Below are 16079 nucleotides of genomic sequence, written 5' to 3'. Positions count from 1 at the left end.
GTGCTTCTTGCTATTGGGGTTGTTGAGGTGAGGAACAGCTGAGCTGGAGGCAAATCCTGCTTTTGGGACACTTCACAGGGGATTTGTTTTCATAGGTTATATTGTATAATGGAAGTTTGGTTTTTGGTTCTGGGCTGGTTTGTTTTATACAAGTGAAGACATCAACTTCGAGCTGTGTAGTAACTTTGTGTATTTGCTGATTCACTTCTTGTGCTGTGTGCTTTTGGTGAGCTTGAGTACCCACTGAGGCTGTTGTGCTCAGTGAACAGTTGGAACCCGCAGTAAAGGAAGCTGCCCTTCCCTTTTTCCTAGTTCCAGGGTAGGACTGTACATGAAAACAAGTTTCCAGTTTGCACTGTGTTCCTCCTTTTCTTCTGCTGTCCCTAAATCATGCTGAGCAGCAGTCTTGTGCCTGATATCCCAAAGCCAAACTTTAAAAAGCCTCTGTGTGTAGGAGGCTTTGGCAGCTGGTAGCTGTGAGTTCCAGCAGCTCTTGTGGAGTGTTTTTTACAGTCTTCCTGTGGATTAGCTGACTCCCTGGACTGGCACATAATTTCTCTAATGCTGATTGGCACTGGTCCAGGCTCGTTAGCTCTGTTTATTCTTGGTCAGGCTTGGCACTGGCAGGAGCTGACGTACATGAGCGTCTCTGAGGATTTAAGTTTTTGTCACTTCCCTCCTTCCTCAAACTGCATGTATATAGGAGCTTTGTCTCAGAAATCTGCATTTTCCCTGCTGTGGCTTGAGGAAAGAGCAAATCCCTGTTTGTATATCTCGGATACTTTAAACCGTTCTTTGGCCAGCTGGTCCTTAGGCTTGAATCTGATGGGTTGTATCTGGCTGAGGAAGTTTCTTAGATGTTTCTGTCACAGTGTCTGTTGTGAATTAACTCTGAATGTACTTCTGTGCCTCTGAGTTCTGTTGAGACAGCACACGCTTTCAAAGGTCACTGCTTTTCACAGTTTGACTGGATTTGGAAATTGCATTGCACAGAACTTCAAACATTACACCAAGAAAGGGAAATACAGAAGTGAAAAGCTGTATTTTTCCTAGCTCTAGATCACTTTTACCTCAGGGGATTATTGGAAGAGCTTTTTTTGACCAAGAGCTTGCTGCTTTTATTGTTTTCAGTCCAACTTTTTTCCATATTGGAAAATAGAAGGTAATGCCTTGAATTATACTTTTGAATAAAGTATTATTACCAGTGTTTATTTTTGGTGTTTTTTGTTGTTTTTGTTTTTCTGCAGTTAATGACAAATGAAATTAAAGACAGTCCCCACTTTCTGTAGGGCTATTGCATATTTGAATTGGAGTAGGATGGAATGAGAAGACCCAGACATAGCAGTATGGCTTTATCCTAAGGACATGGTATTTGTAAAAAATCCAGTTTTGACTATTTGAAACCACAAATTCAGGTCACCCCAAGACAAGCCTGTAGACTACATCCAGGTGGAAAATGGATACATAGAAAGAAAATAATTGGAAATGGTGGCAGGAATTCTTACTGTAGCAGGGTGCTTAAGCACTTTTTAGGAAGGAAGAGAGCTGAGGCTCAGTTCCTTCCTAACCGTGAAATAACAGAGCATGTCTAGTACTGTGGTCTATAAAATAAACCTAATTTAATTTAGTAATAATTTAAGTAGCCAAGCAACACTGGCTTGCTGCAGAAATCTCAACCAAAAGCCAAAGCCACAAAAAATGTTCACAGTATATCTTCAAAAGTAGCAGAAGGTGATGGATTACTGGTGATTTTACAGTTGCAGATTTAAAATATACCATTTAGTTTATATCCAAACCAGTTAATTAAAAGCTGAAAAATGATCAGGAGTTTGAAGAGCGCTGGATTAGCTATCCATGGATCAAGGGAGTGCCCTAAGCTCCAGCCTACTGAACAGAAAAGAAGCACTACTAATTTCCCAGCTCTAGTGATTTGATTGTCTTACAAAGATGTGATTTTTTTATACTGAATGCCATATTTTGTGTGCTACAGAAATATTTTTTTTCTTAGCAAAACTTAGTAAATCACTTTGATTCTTTTTACATTTAGGGGGAGGGGAAAGCAAGCCAGGCAAACTTGTATGAAGACTATATCTAATTAAATGTGGTCTGGGGGTGCAGGCTACACTAGATGATTTCTGAGAGTGTTTTTATAAATGTTTTCCATTTTTAGTGTATCTACTATCAACTTATATTTGAAGCAAGTAATTTTTGTGGCTTAGGGATGATCAAGAAATTGGTCACCTTACAAACTCCAGTGACTGTAGGGTTTTTGTCTCCCAGACTGTCCATTATACTCAGGGTTAGAACCTTCTGCCTACTATCTTCAGAAATCCCGTGTTGCAATTTAAATCCATTTCTTCTAGCCATGGTCATGAAAAACAAACTTTCTCCCCTGTTCTGTTATCCACATAACCTTCCCCTGTCAGAAAGCAGATTGTGTCTCCCATCAGTTCCTCCTAGATAGCAGAAACCCTAGACTTAGTGGACTTAGCCTTTTCTCCAGACTGTGTTTTCTAGACTTAAGATCACTGCTGTTGGTTTAAACTCTTTGGCACAGGCCTCAATTTTCCAAAAGCAGCTCCGTCCCCAAAGGACAAACGGATGAACAGGATCCGAAGCACAAATGTGGACAAATGAAGATGTAAGCAAAGGTGTGTATTAGGAGGAATTTAAATTGTGGGGATGTTTGGTGCTTTGACTTTTCCTTTAGCTTTTCACCTGTGAGCACAAGGCAGGTTTATACACACAGCAGCTGAGCTTGAGAGCAGGGGAAAGATCAGTAGTAATAAAAGGCAGCTGAATTAAGGTAGAAGCGGGAAGACAAAAATTTCCTCTTCCCTGTCTTCTCCAGTTTCTGGCAGTTACAGAAAGCTAATGATAGGGGCCTCAGAGGTGAGAACTCTTCACTAATCCTGCAGACTCCTGGGAGTGTTCCTTTGGTGGTGTCTTCTTCAGCATTGAAATTCAGGAGCTCACTATCAGATTCAGGGAGAAATAGTTGCCTATTGGCACACAGATCAGTATGACTGTTCAAGAGCTTACAAATTCAAAGGAACAATGAAGCACTTTGCAGGTGGCCTCATTCCTCAGAGGAATCTATCAGATACGGGGCATCAATGACCAGGCTTTATATTTAAGGAGGAATGGGGCATTCCTTAAACTTTCTTTTGGTTGAATTGGCAGCTTGTCCTTTAGGGCACTGTTATCGAGCATTATTATATCAAGGTAATTAAAATTACTCACACAGCCCAGAATGTGGTACGCTTTCACAGGGGTGAGACAGGATCCTTCCCTGAGGAGTTCCTGGTCTTCACAGACCCAAAGCAGCATGTTAAGGAGGAGCGAGGATGCAGTGTGCAGTGGTGTAAGTGCCAGTCTTACTGCCATATGTGCTGCGTTTACAGAGCAGAAGTTACTGCTTCCCAAACTATATATAACCTATGAAGTTTCAGTGGGTTGAAGTTCCTTGGTTTGCTTCTCAGCCCGCACTCATTCAGGAGGGCTGCAGCCATCAGGTGAGTGTGGTGGAGATAAAAATTCTCCTTCCTAATGTGCTTGGTGATGTGAGGTACTGAGAAGCATCACGGTGTTGTTCTGAAGTTGTGCTACTGTTTAGAAGTGAGATGCAGTGATGGAGCTTCACTTCACTTTTCGTTTTAGTTTACTCAAGATCCGAGTGCAAGAGCTCTCGGAGGTACGTGCGGATCCAAACGGTGTCGGTTTCAGGAGCTGACTCTGTCTTTCAACAGCAGCAAAGCACGTGTTACATGTTAAGTGCCTTGGAAATACAATGAGGTGTTGGGATTGCACTGAAGTATTTGGAATGCCTCCAAGCTGCGCCCATGCTAAAGGAAAGGTTTGCTGCAAACTCTTCAGGCACCAAGCAGATTCCTCTTCCCTCAATCCCACACATATAGAAGTGTCTGTTAGTGCCAGGATAAGTTTGTGTATCTTAGGGCTGGCGGATGTGCTGAGCAATACATCTGTCTGCAGATATGCTACTGAGCAGCGTGAGATGTGTGGCAAAGAGTATCGAGAGGCTGCCCAGCTGGCTCGAGCTATTAATTACTGGAATATCACAATAGCTGTGTGATTGATGCATGTCTATGGGGATAAATATCATGTAAGTCGTTGTCAAGGTTTTTCATGTGTTCTTTTTCATTTGTTAGTTACAGTCTTCCTGGCAAAAGTTACTGCAGAATTCTAAACCATAATGAGGAAAAAAGCTCTCCCCGTGATGACTACCTGTTTGTAGTGGACATGCTGTCAGCATTTGCAAGAGAGAAGATGATGATGTCTGACTTGGTGAAAAAGAAATTTGTTCCTGTGCATTTTGGCCCCCAGAGATGGTATCAGTAAAATTACACAAGGTCCCCCCCACGCCCCCCACACACCTGTTTATCGGCATTTTTGAAGTACAGTCATTCTGGCAGGAATTCAGATCTAGAATGTATGAACACATTAACACCTTTCCAGAGCCCTTTTATCAGAGACAGTGTGTTCTCAAATAGGTCATAGAGACAACAGAAAAAGCAAGAATTAACAAGACATTTCTGTGTAGCCAAAAGTAATTTACTGGCTGGTCTTGCTGCAGAAGTAAAATCATTTTGATAAGAAGTTTCCTGTTTAAGTAGACATTTGACTATGTGTCCTTTGGCTTTAAGGAAGTCTTAAAATCCTTTCCTAGTTGCTTAGCTGTCTGGGTGGTTTTTATTACTTTGAAGTTAGGCTTTATCTGCTGGCTTCATTCACAGACTAGCTGGCTGCTTATCACATCTGTGGATCAAATCTTCAAAGGTTTTGTCTGAAGAGTTGGGATTTATGAGGTCACGTGGAATGCCCCTCGGAGGGCATTCAGCCCATGGCAGCAGAACTGTGGGGAAAGGCTTTTGTGTGTAAGTGATAGAGGCGGGAGGGGCTTGGGCTGCACGGGAGGTGTTGTGTGTGTGGTGGGGAGGTGCTGATAGCCAGAGAAGCGCAGGATTGCGAGCACTGGCCCCTTTTCAGCACGCAACATACAGAGAATGTGGGAGACCAGAGCGCATTCCTAGACACAGACTCACCGTGTTGCTGCTTCCAGTAGAGCTGTATGAAATGTCAGAAGGAATTAGACCCGTGCTGGAACTGACAAGCACATCGGGCTCTGCAGCACTAGGCTTCACTGCACTTTTACAGCCAGGCTTACCTACACTGAATGGGGAAAATGGAGATTTTTTTTTTCCCCTTCAGAAAGATGGCTTCTTATTAAAAATTAAATTTTAAAAAAAGTTTAAAAAAGGAGTAAAAAAGAATGTTAAAAGCTGCCTAGGTTTCTGTGCACTTCAACAGTGAGCAGCAGCTGTCAAGTCTGCAGCCAAGACTGCCTTCTTCCAGCCCTAAGCATCCCTGAACAGTGTGCCAGCTGAGATGAGCATCTCCAGGAAAAGCACATTTGAGTGCTCTTGCCTCTGGAACAGACAGAGCATGGTTTTCAGGCTGTGTTCAGGCATGCCAGGCTTTGCTGACTACAAAAATGGGCAGGCTCAGTGCAGCGGAATATGTTTGTTGCATTTTTGCGTGTCTTGCGAGCAGCTTTAGCTGATTAGGTCACTGGAGATTGTGCTTGGCTTCAGACAAGCACAATGATACAACTGTATGTGCTGTGAGCAGGAGAGAGTACTCCGTGCTGATTTATGCCTATCAGCTTCCATTCAGGAGATGATGATTCAGTTAAAGGATTGTAATGATTTCTTAAAACAGTATTGGAAAGAAAGCAGTTTTTCCTTGGATGAAGCACACTGTGAGTTACCTCCTGCAGCAAGGTGAATGGATTGTAGGTGCTGTAAAGGCAGGATAACCCCACTCACTGTGAAGGGTTTAGGAATGTACATAGTTAATTTGATATATTTGGAGATGTGGCTCATTGCTGTCTTTGACTTCTCCATTAGAACGTGCGGCTGCTGCAAAGACAAGTTTCACGTGTGTGTGCTTGTATTCTTTGGCCAAAGCTGCTCTCTTTCAGCACTAAGTACGCAGCCCCTCTTTTGGTCAGAGCTCCAACCCTGTGAAGGAGCGAGAGCCTGTTGAGGCTCTGGAGCCGCCGCTGTCTGCCTGCCATGGCTCCTCCTCCCCTCCCACCCTTGGGTGGAACCAGAGAAGGGAAAACTTGCCAGTAGTTAGCAGGCAGCAGAGCTCGCAAAACTACTGCAGCAGCATGTCCCACTAGCCCGGTTAGCAGTGATTCTGTCCTTCCCGAGGTGCTGCTGCTGCTGAGCACAGGAGAAGATGGTTATAGCAATGGGAGCCAGGAAAAATCTGAAAAGGAATGAGCAGCCAGGAGACCTGGCATTCCTTGGGCAGCTTCAAAGGGAGGTGAAGTATCTGAATCAGCACAAGAGTAAATGAGCACTGGCTGCTGCCATGTTGGCAGAACAGAGCTGTTCAGAGGCAGTTGGACAAGTTTGTGGCTGATCCGGTTTATCCAGTGTTGAAGATGGGAAGTTACTTGTCTGCTCCAGCTTACTTCGCTCCCAAGGATCCTTTTCGGTAAGTCTTGCATAGGATTAGCAGTGGGCCTCCAAAGTGTGGTTTCCCCCCTGCGATGCCATCCTAAGCAGTCTGTGTGTGAGGCTGGAAGAATGAGGTCCCATGCTCGTGTGCCAGAAACAGCTGGCCTCAAACTGGGATCCCATATTGCTTCGAGGAGGTGACAGGGAAGATTCTTATTGTCAGTCCCTTCCTAGCTCCCTAGTTTGAGGGAACAGCTCCAATGTGCGCGTAGCCAGGCAGGCTCCCTTCCAGAGAGCACTAGATATGCCGCTGTACCCTGTGCCCCTGTGCTTTGCTCACCAGCAGAGGAATGAGATTAATGTGGCTGCTGCTGCTTCTCTTCCAAAGCTCCTTGTGTCTGGGTGAGGTGAGGTGCTGCTGTGGGAGTTCAGGAGGGTGATGTAATCTGCAGCAAGGCAGCACATAATCCTGTTTGAGAAAAGAAACCAGGTACTTTGCAGGTAACTAGGGATGAGCAACACACTTTCCTTACATGGAAAGGATACTTTGGTGATATTTTGGTTAATTCAACTTTTATTCGGTTTTGGTCCAGTTGAACAAATGAGAATTGAGAAGGGTGATAGTTCCAGAATAACACTTTGGTTGCATTGCATCTCCACAGTGAGAAAAGTCAGTGGGGCTGAACACAGCCAGGCTGGTGATTGACACTGATGTGCTGATTAGGTGGACGGATGAGGGAAGGCACAGCTTGCACTTTCATTGTCTCCCTCCTATCCCCTCTGCTCGGGTTTGCTTGTTATTGATCCTATTCTGCAAACACTATTGTACTGATTTGGGAGTAAGAAGCCTTTTGGTAAAACAGTCTAGGTTAGGAGTAAATACTGCTGCCCAGTTGCTGAGCTTCTTTAGGCAACTTTGTGAAACAGCAGCTGCTTTCAGAAGAAAGAAAGTGAGCAGACACTCGTTATTTGTAATATGTGTAGGATATTATGCTGAACCATAGATACACCTTCTCCTGAATGTGTGGAAATGGTTTTGCATAGTCAGAATTTAATCACTCTGTCTTTCTAGTAGTCTGTTTTCTAGCGTCTGTTTTTCTTTGTCTGGTGTCTCTTATGTAGCCAGTGCGCACACTGCTGCTAAGCCCGGGTGAGTAAGCCTTTGGGTTAGCTACAGGCTGGGGTAATGCTTTATTCTGCAGCTCTCTGTCTGCCTGACTGTCCTCTCCCTGCCCTGCCTGCAGAATTGGAACCACGGCTCTCCTGAGCTTGTCTAGCGTAAACTGATCTGGCCTGACAGTGTGTGTGAGGGGGGCATCTGGTTAATGAGCCCTTCTCAAAGGGATCTGTCTCTTCAATACTGGGGAAATCTTTGCTTCCATGAAGGTATTGGCTTTCATTTAGCTGTAAAACAGATGCCACATCAATTGAAACCATGCTGGTTACCTGTTGTGACCTGATCCTCCTACCACCCCCCCTAAAACTAAGAGTCCGTGGAGCAGTGATTTGTGAGCTCTTTCTGCACCTGCTGGGCTGCAGAGCATCAGGGCTGAACTCTGCATCCAGATGCTGCCTGTAGTCCCTGGAGGATGGCTGTGGGAGGCAGATTAATTTATTCTGTACAGCCAAAACTGGAAAGTGAAGAATCATAATGTCTGGTCTGTATAATCAGAGTAGGGTTCTGCAGGTCTGAAAATGGTGGCTGGGCAGCAAGAGGAAGCACGTCAGGTATGGCTGTTACCGTTCCTCCGTGAAACTTGATTACCATGGTTTGCTATTCTGTAATAAGAATAATCTAGGAGAAGATTAGTTGTTTCTAATCTATAAAAGATAGAGGAGCATGGCATACTCCTTTCCTTTGGTTGTGGTGACTGGCAAAGGTTAGCTTCCTTAATGCTTGTAGCAGTAATTGCATTCCTGTCTCAGCTGATGTGAACCTTGGTGCAATGGCACAGCTCCAGTGAGGCAGGAGAGGAAGAAATGGCAACTCTTGTATCTTCTGGGATAAAATTCTGATATATCTCTTCAATGAGAGCCTTGTGGAACAATTACGTGATATCATTTGGTGAAGGCATTGAAGCCATCCATACCTGTGCTGTCAGACAGTTTCCCACACCTGTCAAAACTAAAGCCTTTTCAAGGTTACAGAATGCATGGTAAGTAACAAAGGTGCTGTTTGGCATCATGGGCTGCAGCCATGCCCTGTTCCTGGCAGTGAAGCAGCCAGTTAGACCCATTCCCAGCTTCCAGCCTCTCCAGGGCTGCTTGCTCTATTCCTGTTGCCTCATTGCCCAGGGTGGGGTTCTGAGCCTTAAGCTGCAAACTCGTCCTGCCCAGATTTGTTTAATTACATAGCAGAGAACTGACTGCTGGCTCCACCTCCTCACCTTCATTTTCCTATGGGTGTATTCAAGATTAGATACCAGTGCTTACTTCCGGATGGAAGCAAACTTAACTAAGTGCTCTGAGGTTGAATCAAACCATTTAGTACTAGAGGAAGGGTAAAGGGAAGACAAATGCACATGATCCCATGGAGCCCACCTAAACAGAATTGCAGTCTGTATTGCTTTTGCAGAAATTTTACATTTACTTAGGGAGAAAAAGGAAGTGTGAAATTGAAGAGGGGTGAGGAGGGGAAGGTGATGTGCTTAAAAACAAATAAGTGACCCACCTGCTTGGAGAGAACACAGACAGAAAGTCAAGTCCTGAATTTCTGGTGAAGCAGTCTCCAGCACTGCTGTCTGCATCCCAAGTGCAGGCCTGATCACAGCTCCCTGTTTGAAGATGTAATCACTCCTGGAGCACACACACTGGTATAGGCATGCATGGAGGAGTTGGATAAGTCTGAGGGATCCGATTTGTCAGTACTTAGCCAGATATTCCTGCCACAAAATGATAGAAATCTTTGCTGTTAGTCTCCACTTGCTCTTTTTTCCCTCCCACTCACCTACTTACTCATTCAGCATGGGGTATTTACTGCAAATGGAAGCCAAAGGCCAGTGGTTGAAGGCAGAATGCACTGGGATGCCCTCTGGGTCTCTTGCATACCAGGAGCAGGGTGTAACCATGACAGTGCCCCCAGACTGGGACTGTAGTGATGTAGGAACCATGTGCAGCAATCTTAAATTACTGCTCCCTATGCTTCACACAAAATTGGCAGGGCCTCTCGCATATGCTGGCGTTCTTTCCCATCACTTGGAGGGGGGACAGGATTTGATGCTCCTCAGCTGGGATAACAAACACTACAAAAGCCAAATACATTTTAAGGAGCAATCTTCCTGAGGGGAGGGTACAGCGCTGAATACTCCATGAGGTGTGTTTTTCCCTAAAGCTTACAAGCAGCTTTACCTTGTTGCTTTGCAGTCTCTTGAGATGGAGCAAATAACTCTCTCCGTATCGGAGCATGACCAGCTTCACATATCATCACACTCATTACAAGCTGGTGGAGTTTACAAGGAATGTCTTTGGCACAAATAAGCTTCCAGAAAGCTTGTGAGAGGTGAAGTCAACTGTAGCTCTCATCTTAGCCCTGGGAGCATGTAAAAAGTGCTCCTCCAGTGCCACCAGCAGTCTCCAGCATACTGGGTGCTGAGGGAGACTGGCTGTCCGGAGAGACACCCACCTAAACCCCCATCTCCCTGCAGTGGTTCCCCCCCCCAGTGTAGTAACTGAGACAGGTGTTGGGGTAAGGGGCAGAAGAAACGCTTCTTCCCATATATGGGAAAACATCGTGCTGATGATCGCATTGATCCTCAAGGTGTTTCTTTGAACCAGTTATTGGTGACTAACTGGCTTTGGATTCTGCCCTCAGAAATGGCCAGTGCCAGATTTATTTTCCTTTTAAAGTCTGAGAGCATGCTGCCCAGGGCTAATGGAATAATCCTTAGTGATGCAACTGCTGCCTTATCTCTCCAGTAAGTTACACCTCCATGCTGCTGAAGTTAAACTCCCTTGCCCAGTGCATCTTGCTGAGGCAGGATTATTTTGTATTTAGCAAACCTGGGTTCTGTTTGTGATTTGCTAGAAGATATCTGCAGTAGAATTGCTGCATTTTTTTCCTTGATTTTTTTTTTTTTTTTTTGCTGGGGGGAGGAGGGGGAAGTTTGTTTCTTGAAAGGACATTAATAGAGGATTAATAATGGTTGCTTGTTGAAATAGAGGCTGACTGATATGTGAAGGATTTCGGGATTCTCTTAATGAAATCAGAGAATTAATTTTATTTAGGGTTTTTTTGGTGGGTTGCTTGTGGTGTTTATTTTCTCATGCACTGTCATCAGCAGAAGGGAGAACAATTGGCTGAGAGAGGTGGACTTTCATCACAGTTAATTGGTGGATGCAGTAAGTATATGGAGCTCAGGGGATGAACTGCTTTGAAAACTCTCCCTCAAATGCACAGTGCTGCAGTTTACCTTTTGGGAGAGGTCTGCTTACAGATCAATAGAAAAGCTTTCCAGAAAGGTTGGTGCAAAACTGGCTTTGCATTTCAAAGGGAAGTGGATCCTGCCTCTCTGTCCCGCTTCCTAAACTGGCTGAGGAGGCAGGTGCCCTGGCACAAGACAGGTGATGCTATAGAAACACTAAGTAGAAACCGAGCAGAGCTCTCTATGCTGGGCAGCTCTGCAGCTGAAAATTTGCATCCAGAAAGAGGGAGAAAGTAGAGGAGCAAAATTTACAAAGCAGAATTTATAAACCTACTGATGTGTTTCAATGTGTGGGATTTGTTTTAAACTTTGGAAGCTTCTTTTTCTTTGTGCTGGTTGATTTCACCTCCTCTTACAAACCTTGGGTTTGGTGCTAATTTTCAGTTCAAAGAGCACTGGGAAGTGGAAGGGTTTAGTACATCCATAACTGGCAGACCTACCTGGTGGTGAGCTGCTGCTGGATGTCTGTGTTCTCCATGCAGGAAAGGACCATTGATTTGTGACTTGTTGCCAACTGGAACTTTGTTCCTTTGTTTCCTTCAAGGTGCTCTGAATGCCAGGATCCCCTCACTAACTGGTACTATGAGAAAGATGGGAAGCTGTACTGTCACAAAGACTACTGGGGGAAGTTTGGGGAATCTTGCCATGGCTGCTCTCTGCTGATGACTGGACCTGTGATGGTAAGGACTTTGAAGGACTCCTGCTTGGAGGCAGGACGTCCCTGCCTCCAACTCCTCAAAATTACTTGGGAGTTGTCTTAGATATTCAGATAACCAAATAAACTGAGGATAATAATCTCCTTGTTACTCTAATCTCAGATTAGAAATGAAGATTGTGTGTTCATCTTCTACATAAAGATTAATTTTGAATGGGGGTAGCTGTTAAAGGAGGGCGATGTGAGGATCTGAAGCATATGAACAAATAAGGTGCTGAAAAGTACAGACCTGAGAAGTAGAAAGGTGATTCAGGGGACATCTGTTCAGTTTCTGTAGCACAGTGCCTCAGTGTCTCCACGGGGTGATTTTCCACTGCAGTGTGGAGTCAAAGCTCTCGGCCCAGGATAAGCAGCAGGTTCTGGCTGTGGGAAGGTTACCATCCACATCCCACCTGGGTTGTGGCCAGAGTGCTTTTTCAGGCTGATGGTGTCTTGAAGCAGTGTTAGCCCCAACTGCTTTGATGCATTGAACTCTGCCTGCACGATATGGGCTCACCTAAATGTTCCCCTCCTGCACAACCTTGCAAATATTTAAACTTTAAAACTGCCAAGAATGAAACATAACCATTATTTTTCTGGAGCCTAAATAAAAAGCAGAATGGTACTCAGTAATATGATTGCTAACTCAAAAGGAAATACTGAGAAATGTGCAGACAGTTTCTCATTGCCTGCAAAAGTCTTTGCATAATACTGTCACTAAAGAAATTCTCATAAGGAAAATAGAAAAACAGACCAATTAATAAAAATATTCTTTAAAGGATTTATTGTCTCAGTTCGTACTTTTTTTTCTGTCAGCTGGCTGGTTAAATATCTGAATTTGTGCATTGCCTGTCTGCCAAAAAAAAAGCCCTTTCAGCTTTATTAATTCAGGCATAACGTTAGTTATCTTGCCAAGAGCAACTGAACAGGAAGGTTTAATACCTTGTTTACTAGTCTGAAGCAGACTATCAACTATTTTTGATAGTTGAACAGCTGCCAAATACAGCAGAGGTTCCTGGGACGCAAGCTTTGCTTAGCTTGTTGATGTGTTTGTTTTGGAGTTCTGCAAACAAGGTGCCAATGATGGGGTTCAGGAAAGACAGAATGGACTAATATAACTCTCCAGTAAAAAACTGCCACTTGCCTTAGAGACTTGAATGTGAATGAACATGTTAATTGGAGAGGCTAGCAGGAGCTGCATCTGCTGATGGGTTTTGGCCCTCCTAAGCTACTCCCTTTTCTGTCTGTAGGTGGCTGGCGAATACAAGTATCACCCCGAGTGCTTTGCTTGTATGAGCTGCAAAGTGATCATCGAAGATGGGGACACTTATGCACTGGTGCAACATTCCACTCTCTACTGGTAAGAGGAGCTGAACGTAGCCACAGAGCTGCTCCCTGCTGAGTGTAAGCCGAGTGCAGCTGGCTCAGAGTGGTTCAGCTGAATGCTACTCTGTGGAATGCCAGGAAAGCTGCCTTTGAGGGAGGGAAGAAGTAGTGGTGTGAACACTAAAACTATGGCTTGTGGTCAGTGAGAGAGCTCAGACATGTGAGTTTGGCAGGGAGGGATGGGACATTGCCATAATGACTTTCTTCACTTCTTCCAGTGGAAAATGCCATAACCAGATTGTGCTGACACCGATGATAGAAAAACACTCCACTGAGTCTCTGCGTGAGCAGCTGCCCTATACACTGACCCTCATCTCCATGCCAGCAGCCACGGATGGCAAGAGGGGGTTCTCTGTGTCTGTTGAAGGTGGCTGCTCCAGCTATGCCACTGGTGTCCAGGTGAAAGAGTGAGTATGACCGGACTGTGTGCAACGTACATGTTTGTGCAGAGGGAGCTGGTAAAAATCCTGCAGCACTGTTGTCCTGAGGGAATCTTGGCATTACAGGGACATATGTGGGCTAAGTGTCATTTGTGTTTCATCTTCAGTCTTGTGACAGCCTTAACTGATAATTGTATCTCTCAGTGCTGTCTCCTTCAGTGAACACAAAACATTTGAACTATCAATTTTACCACTGGTGATATGAAGAGCTCTCTCCACACCTGCTCAGACCTAAGCACTTGGTGTAATAGTAGCTCCCCATGTTGGTAGATTAGCATTGTTTTATTTCAAAATATCAATATGAAGGGGAGCATATTTTTGATAATTTTGGCTAAACTGACTTCACATACAGACTGTACTTCCCATATTTAGAGTTAACAGGATGCACATCAGCCCAGATGTCCGAAATGCCATCCACCCTGCAGATCGTATCCTGGAGATCAATGGAGCTCCTATTCGCACATTACAGGTGGAGGAGGTGGGTAGAGTTCTATTCTGAAGCCTCCTTCTCCTCTGCCTTCCTGCATCTTTTCTCTTTCCTGACACTGTTCTCCCACCCTACATACAGTGTGTGTACACTACTAGTACTCGTGCTGACAGTAGGAATCAACATGAAGACAAGCTTTGCCTTCCAGCTGGAGAGGAAAATGTAACAGATGGAAATGCAATTAGGATTCAGTCCTGATTTTGTGGCATTCAAACGTGAAGGGAGGTAATAGGAAAAGTCGAGGGCTGTGACAGAGGACGGGGAGGCTGTGAAGACTTTACCATGTACTGCTGGTGAAGTGCACAGTTCTGATCCTTTTAGAGGCACTGATAATACAAGGGCCCAGCTGATCCTAGGTATGTTTCCCATTGCAAAATACCTATTTGCTGTCTGTATTTACAAGTAGATGCTTTCTACAGATATCAGGTGATGCTGCAAGAGTGTAGGGTGGGGTACCATTACCTTCACTTCCCAAGGGTTTTATTTACTGTTGGTGCTGAAGAGAACATGAGGAGCACAAGGCATCTCTCAGATAAATTTCCATGTAGCTCTTGCTAAGCTATTTTTTGCAGCACTGTTCAAGGTGGAAACTTGTGTAGTTTTTGAACACTTCTCAGAAAAAGTATTTAATAGAGTCATAAAATACCAGACTGGAAAGCACCTCAAGGATCATCTGGTCCAATCTTTCTTGGCAAAAGCACCATCTAGAGCACTATGTCCAGCTGAAACATAAACGTGTCCAGTGTTGGGGAATCCACTGCTTTGCTGGGAAGATTATTCCAAGGGCTGATTGTTCGTTGTAAAAAACTATCTTTGTGTCTACCTGGAATCTTTCCAGGATTAATTTGTACCCATTACCACTTGTATTTTCCATGTAACTCCTTGTAAAAAGGGAGTCTCCATCTTCTTTGTAGCCACTCTTTAAATACTGGAACATGGTGATGAGGTCTCCTGTAAGCCTTCTTTTCTCAAGGCTGAACAGACTCGGTTCTCTCAGCCTTTCCTCACGTGGCAGCTTCACAACCTTCAGTCATCTTTGTGGCCCATCTCTGGACCCTCCCCAGCCTGTCCACATCTTTTTTATATAGGTTACTTGTAGCTGACCAGAAAGAAGTATTGGATAACATCAGGAACTTCTGTGTTGCCAGCTTGATTTGTTTGGTAGACAGTTGTGGTGCACACAACTGAACCACAACTATGGAGTGATCTCACTGAACTCTCTCTGATTCCTGAGGGCCATTCCCTGTGTCTCCTCTATCTCCTGTCATTTGCATTCCTCCTGCCTGCTGCTGTTCTGCCCTTTGGTTTGATTTCAGGTGGAGGAATTGATTCGCAAGACAAGCCAGACCCTTCAGCTGCTGATAGAGCATGACCCTGTCTCGCAGCGCTTGGACAGGCTTCGTTTGGACTCCCGTCTTCCCACCCACATAAAGACACCCATCTCCCCACGCTCCCTCTCTCCACTGGACATCAAGGAGAACCTGGAAGGAACACTCCGACGGCGCTCCCTCAGGTAAAGACTTGGAAGCACTGCCTCTGATCTATCTTGCCTTTGCCATGTGCTCCCTGACTGGGCAGCTTAGGCCTTGTGATCACAATGACTGTGGGGACAGGGCTTATCTCTGATGTGAGCCGTGGTGTAAACCATTGGAGAAGTCATGGAGAGCTTTGGATTCTGCTATATATGTATACTCTCTCTCTATTCCCTTTCAGGATGACAAGCTTTCCTTAATAAAAATAAGGAGCTCTACTGTTAACAGAGAAAAGATACTAAGTTTCAGAGTTAGGAAATCTAAAGGTCAGGTTTTTACCAGCCTTAAATGACTGGGGAAGAACATGTCCTTAAGGGGAATCTGGGTGAGGCCTGGGACTTGGGAAAAAGTCTAAGACTGGAACACTCAGTTGCTCATTTAGTCATTTACCAGTACTTTGTTCAGAGATATCAAGTAATGTGACTTCACAGCTTCCTCCCCTTGGTCTCAGAGCTCCACCTCAGACTGCCAGTGCAGGAGATGTTGTTGTTGTTAGGTAGCTCTGATTTGGAATCTGCTCTGGATTCATAAGGAGCTTCCACAGTGCAGGGAGAGCATCTGGCTTTGGAGATAGTAAAAGCACTGGACCACATTAGAAACTGCTCCCTTAGCAGTGAATGATGGGGTATGC

The 16079-nt window shown here is 44.7% G+C and overlaps 1 protein-coding gene across 1 annotated transcript in view; it reads left to right on the top strand.

Moving 5' to 3' along the window:
* Window positions 1-16079, top strand: part of LIMK2 (LIM domain kinase 2) — a 31477-nt gene that overhangs the window by 3881 nt on the left and 11517 nt on the right. Inside the window, exons 3-7 of the mRNA XM_082293362.1 lie at window positions 11454-11589; window positions 12854-12963; window positions 13208-13396; window positions 13802-13907; window positions 15233-15429. Coding sequence (XP_082149488.1) covers window positions 11454-11589; window positions 12854-12963; window positions 13208-13396; window positions 13802-13907; window positions 15233-15429 — 738 coding nt within the window. The remainder of the gene's footprint in view (window positions 1-11453; window positions 11590-12853; window positions 12964-13207; window positions 13397-13801; window positions 13908-15232; window positions 15430-16079) is intronic.

Source organism: Coloeus monedula (genome assembly GCF_965178545.1).
Source record: "Coloeus monedula genome assembly, chromosome: 18".
Taxonomy (NCBI): Eukaryota; Metazoa; Chordata; class Aves; order Passeriformes; family Corvidae; genus Coloeus; species Coloeus monedula.
This window is presented reverse-complemented; position numbering and strand designations above follow the sequence as displayed.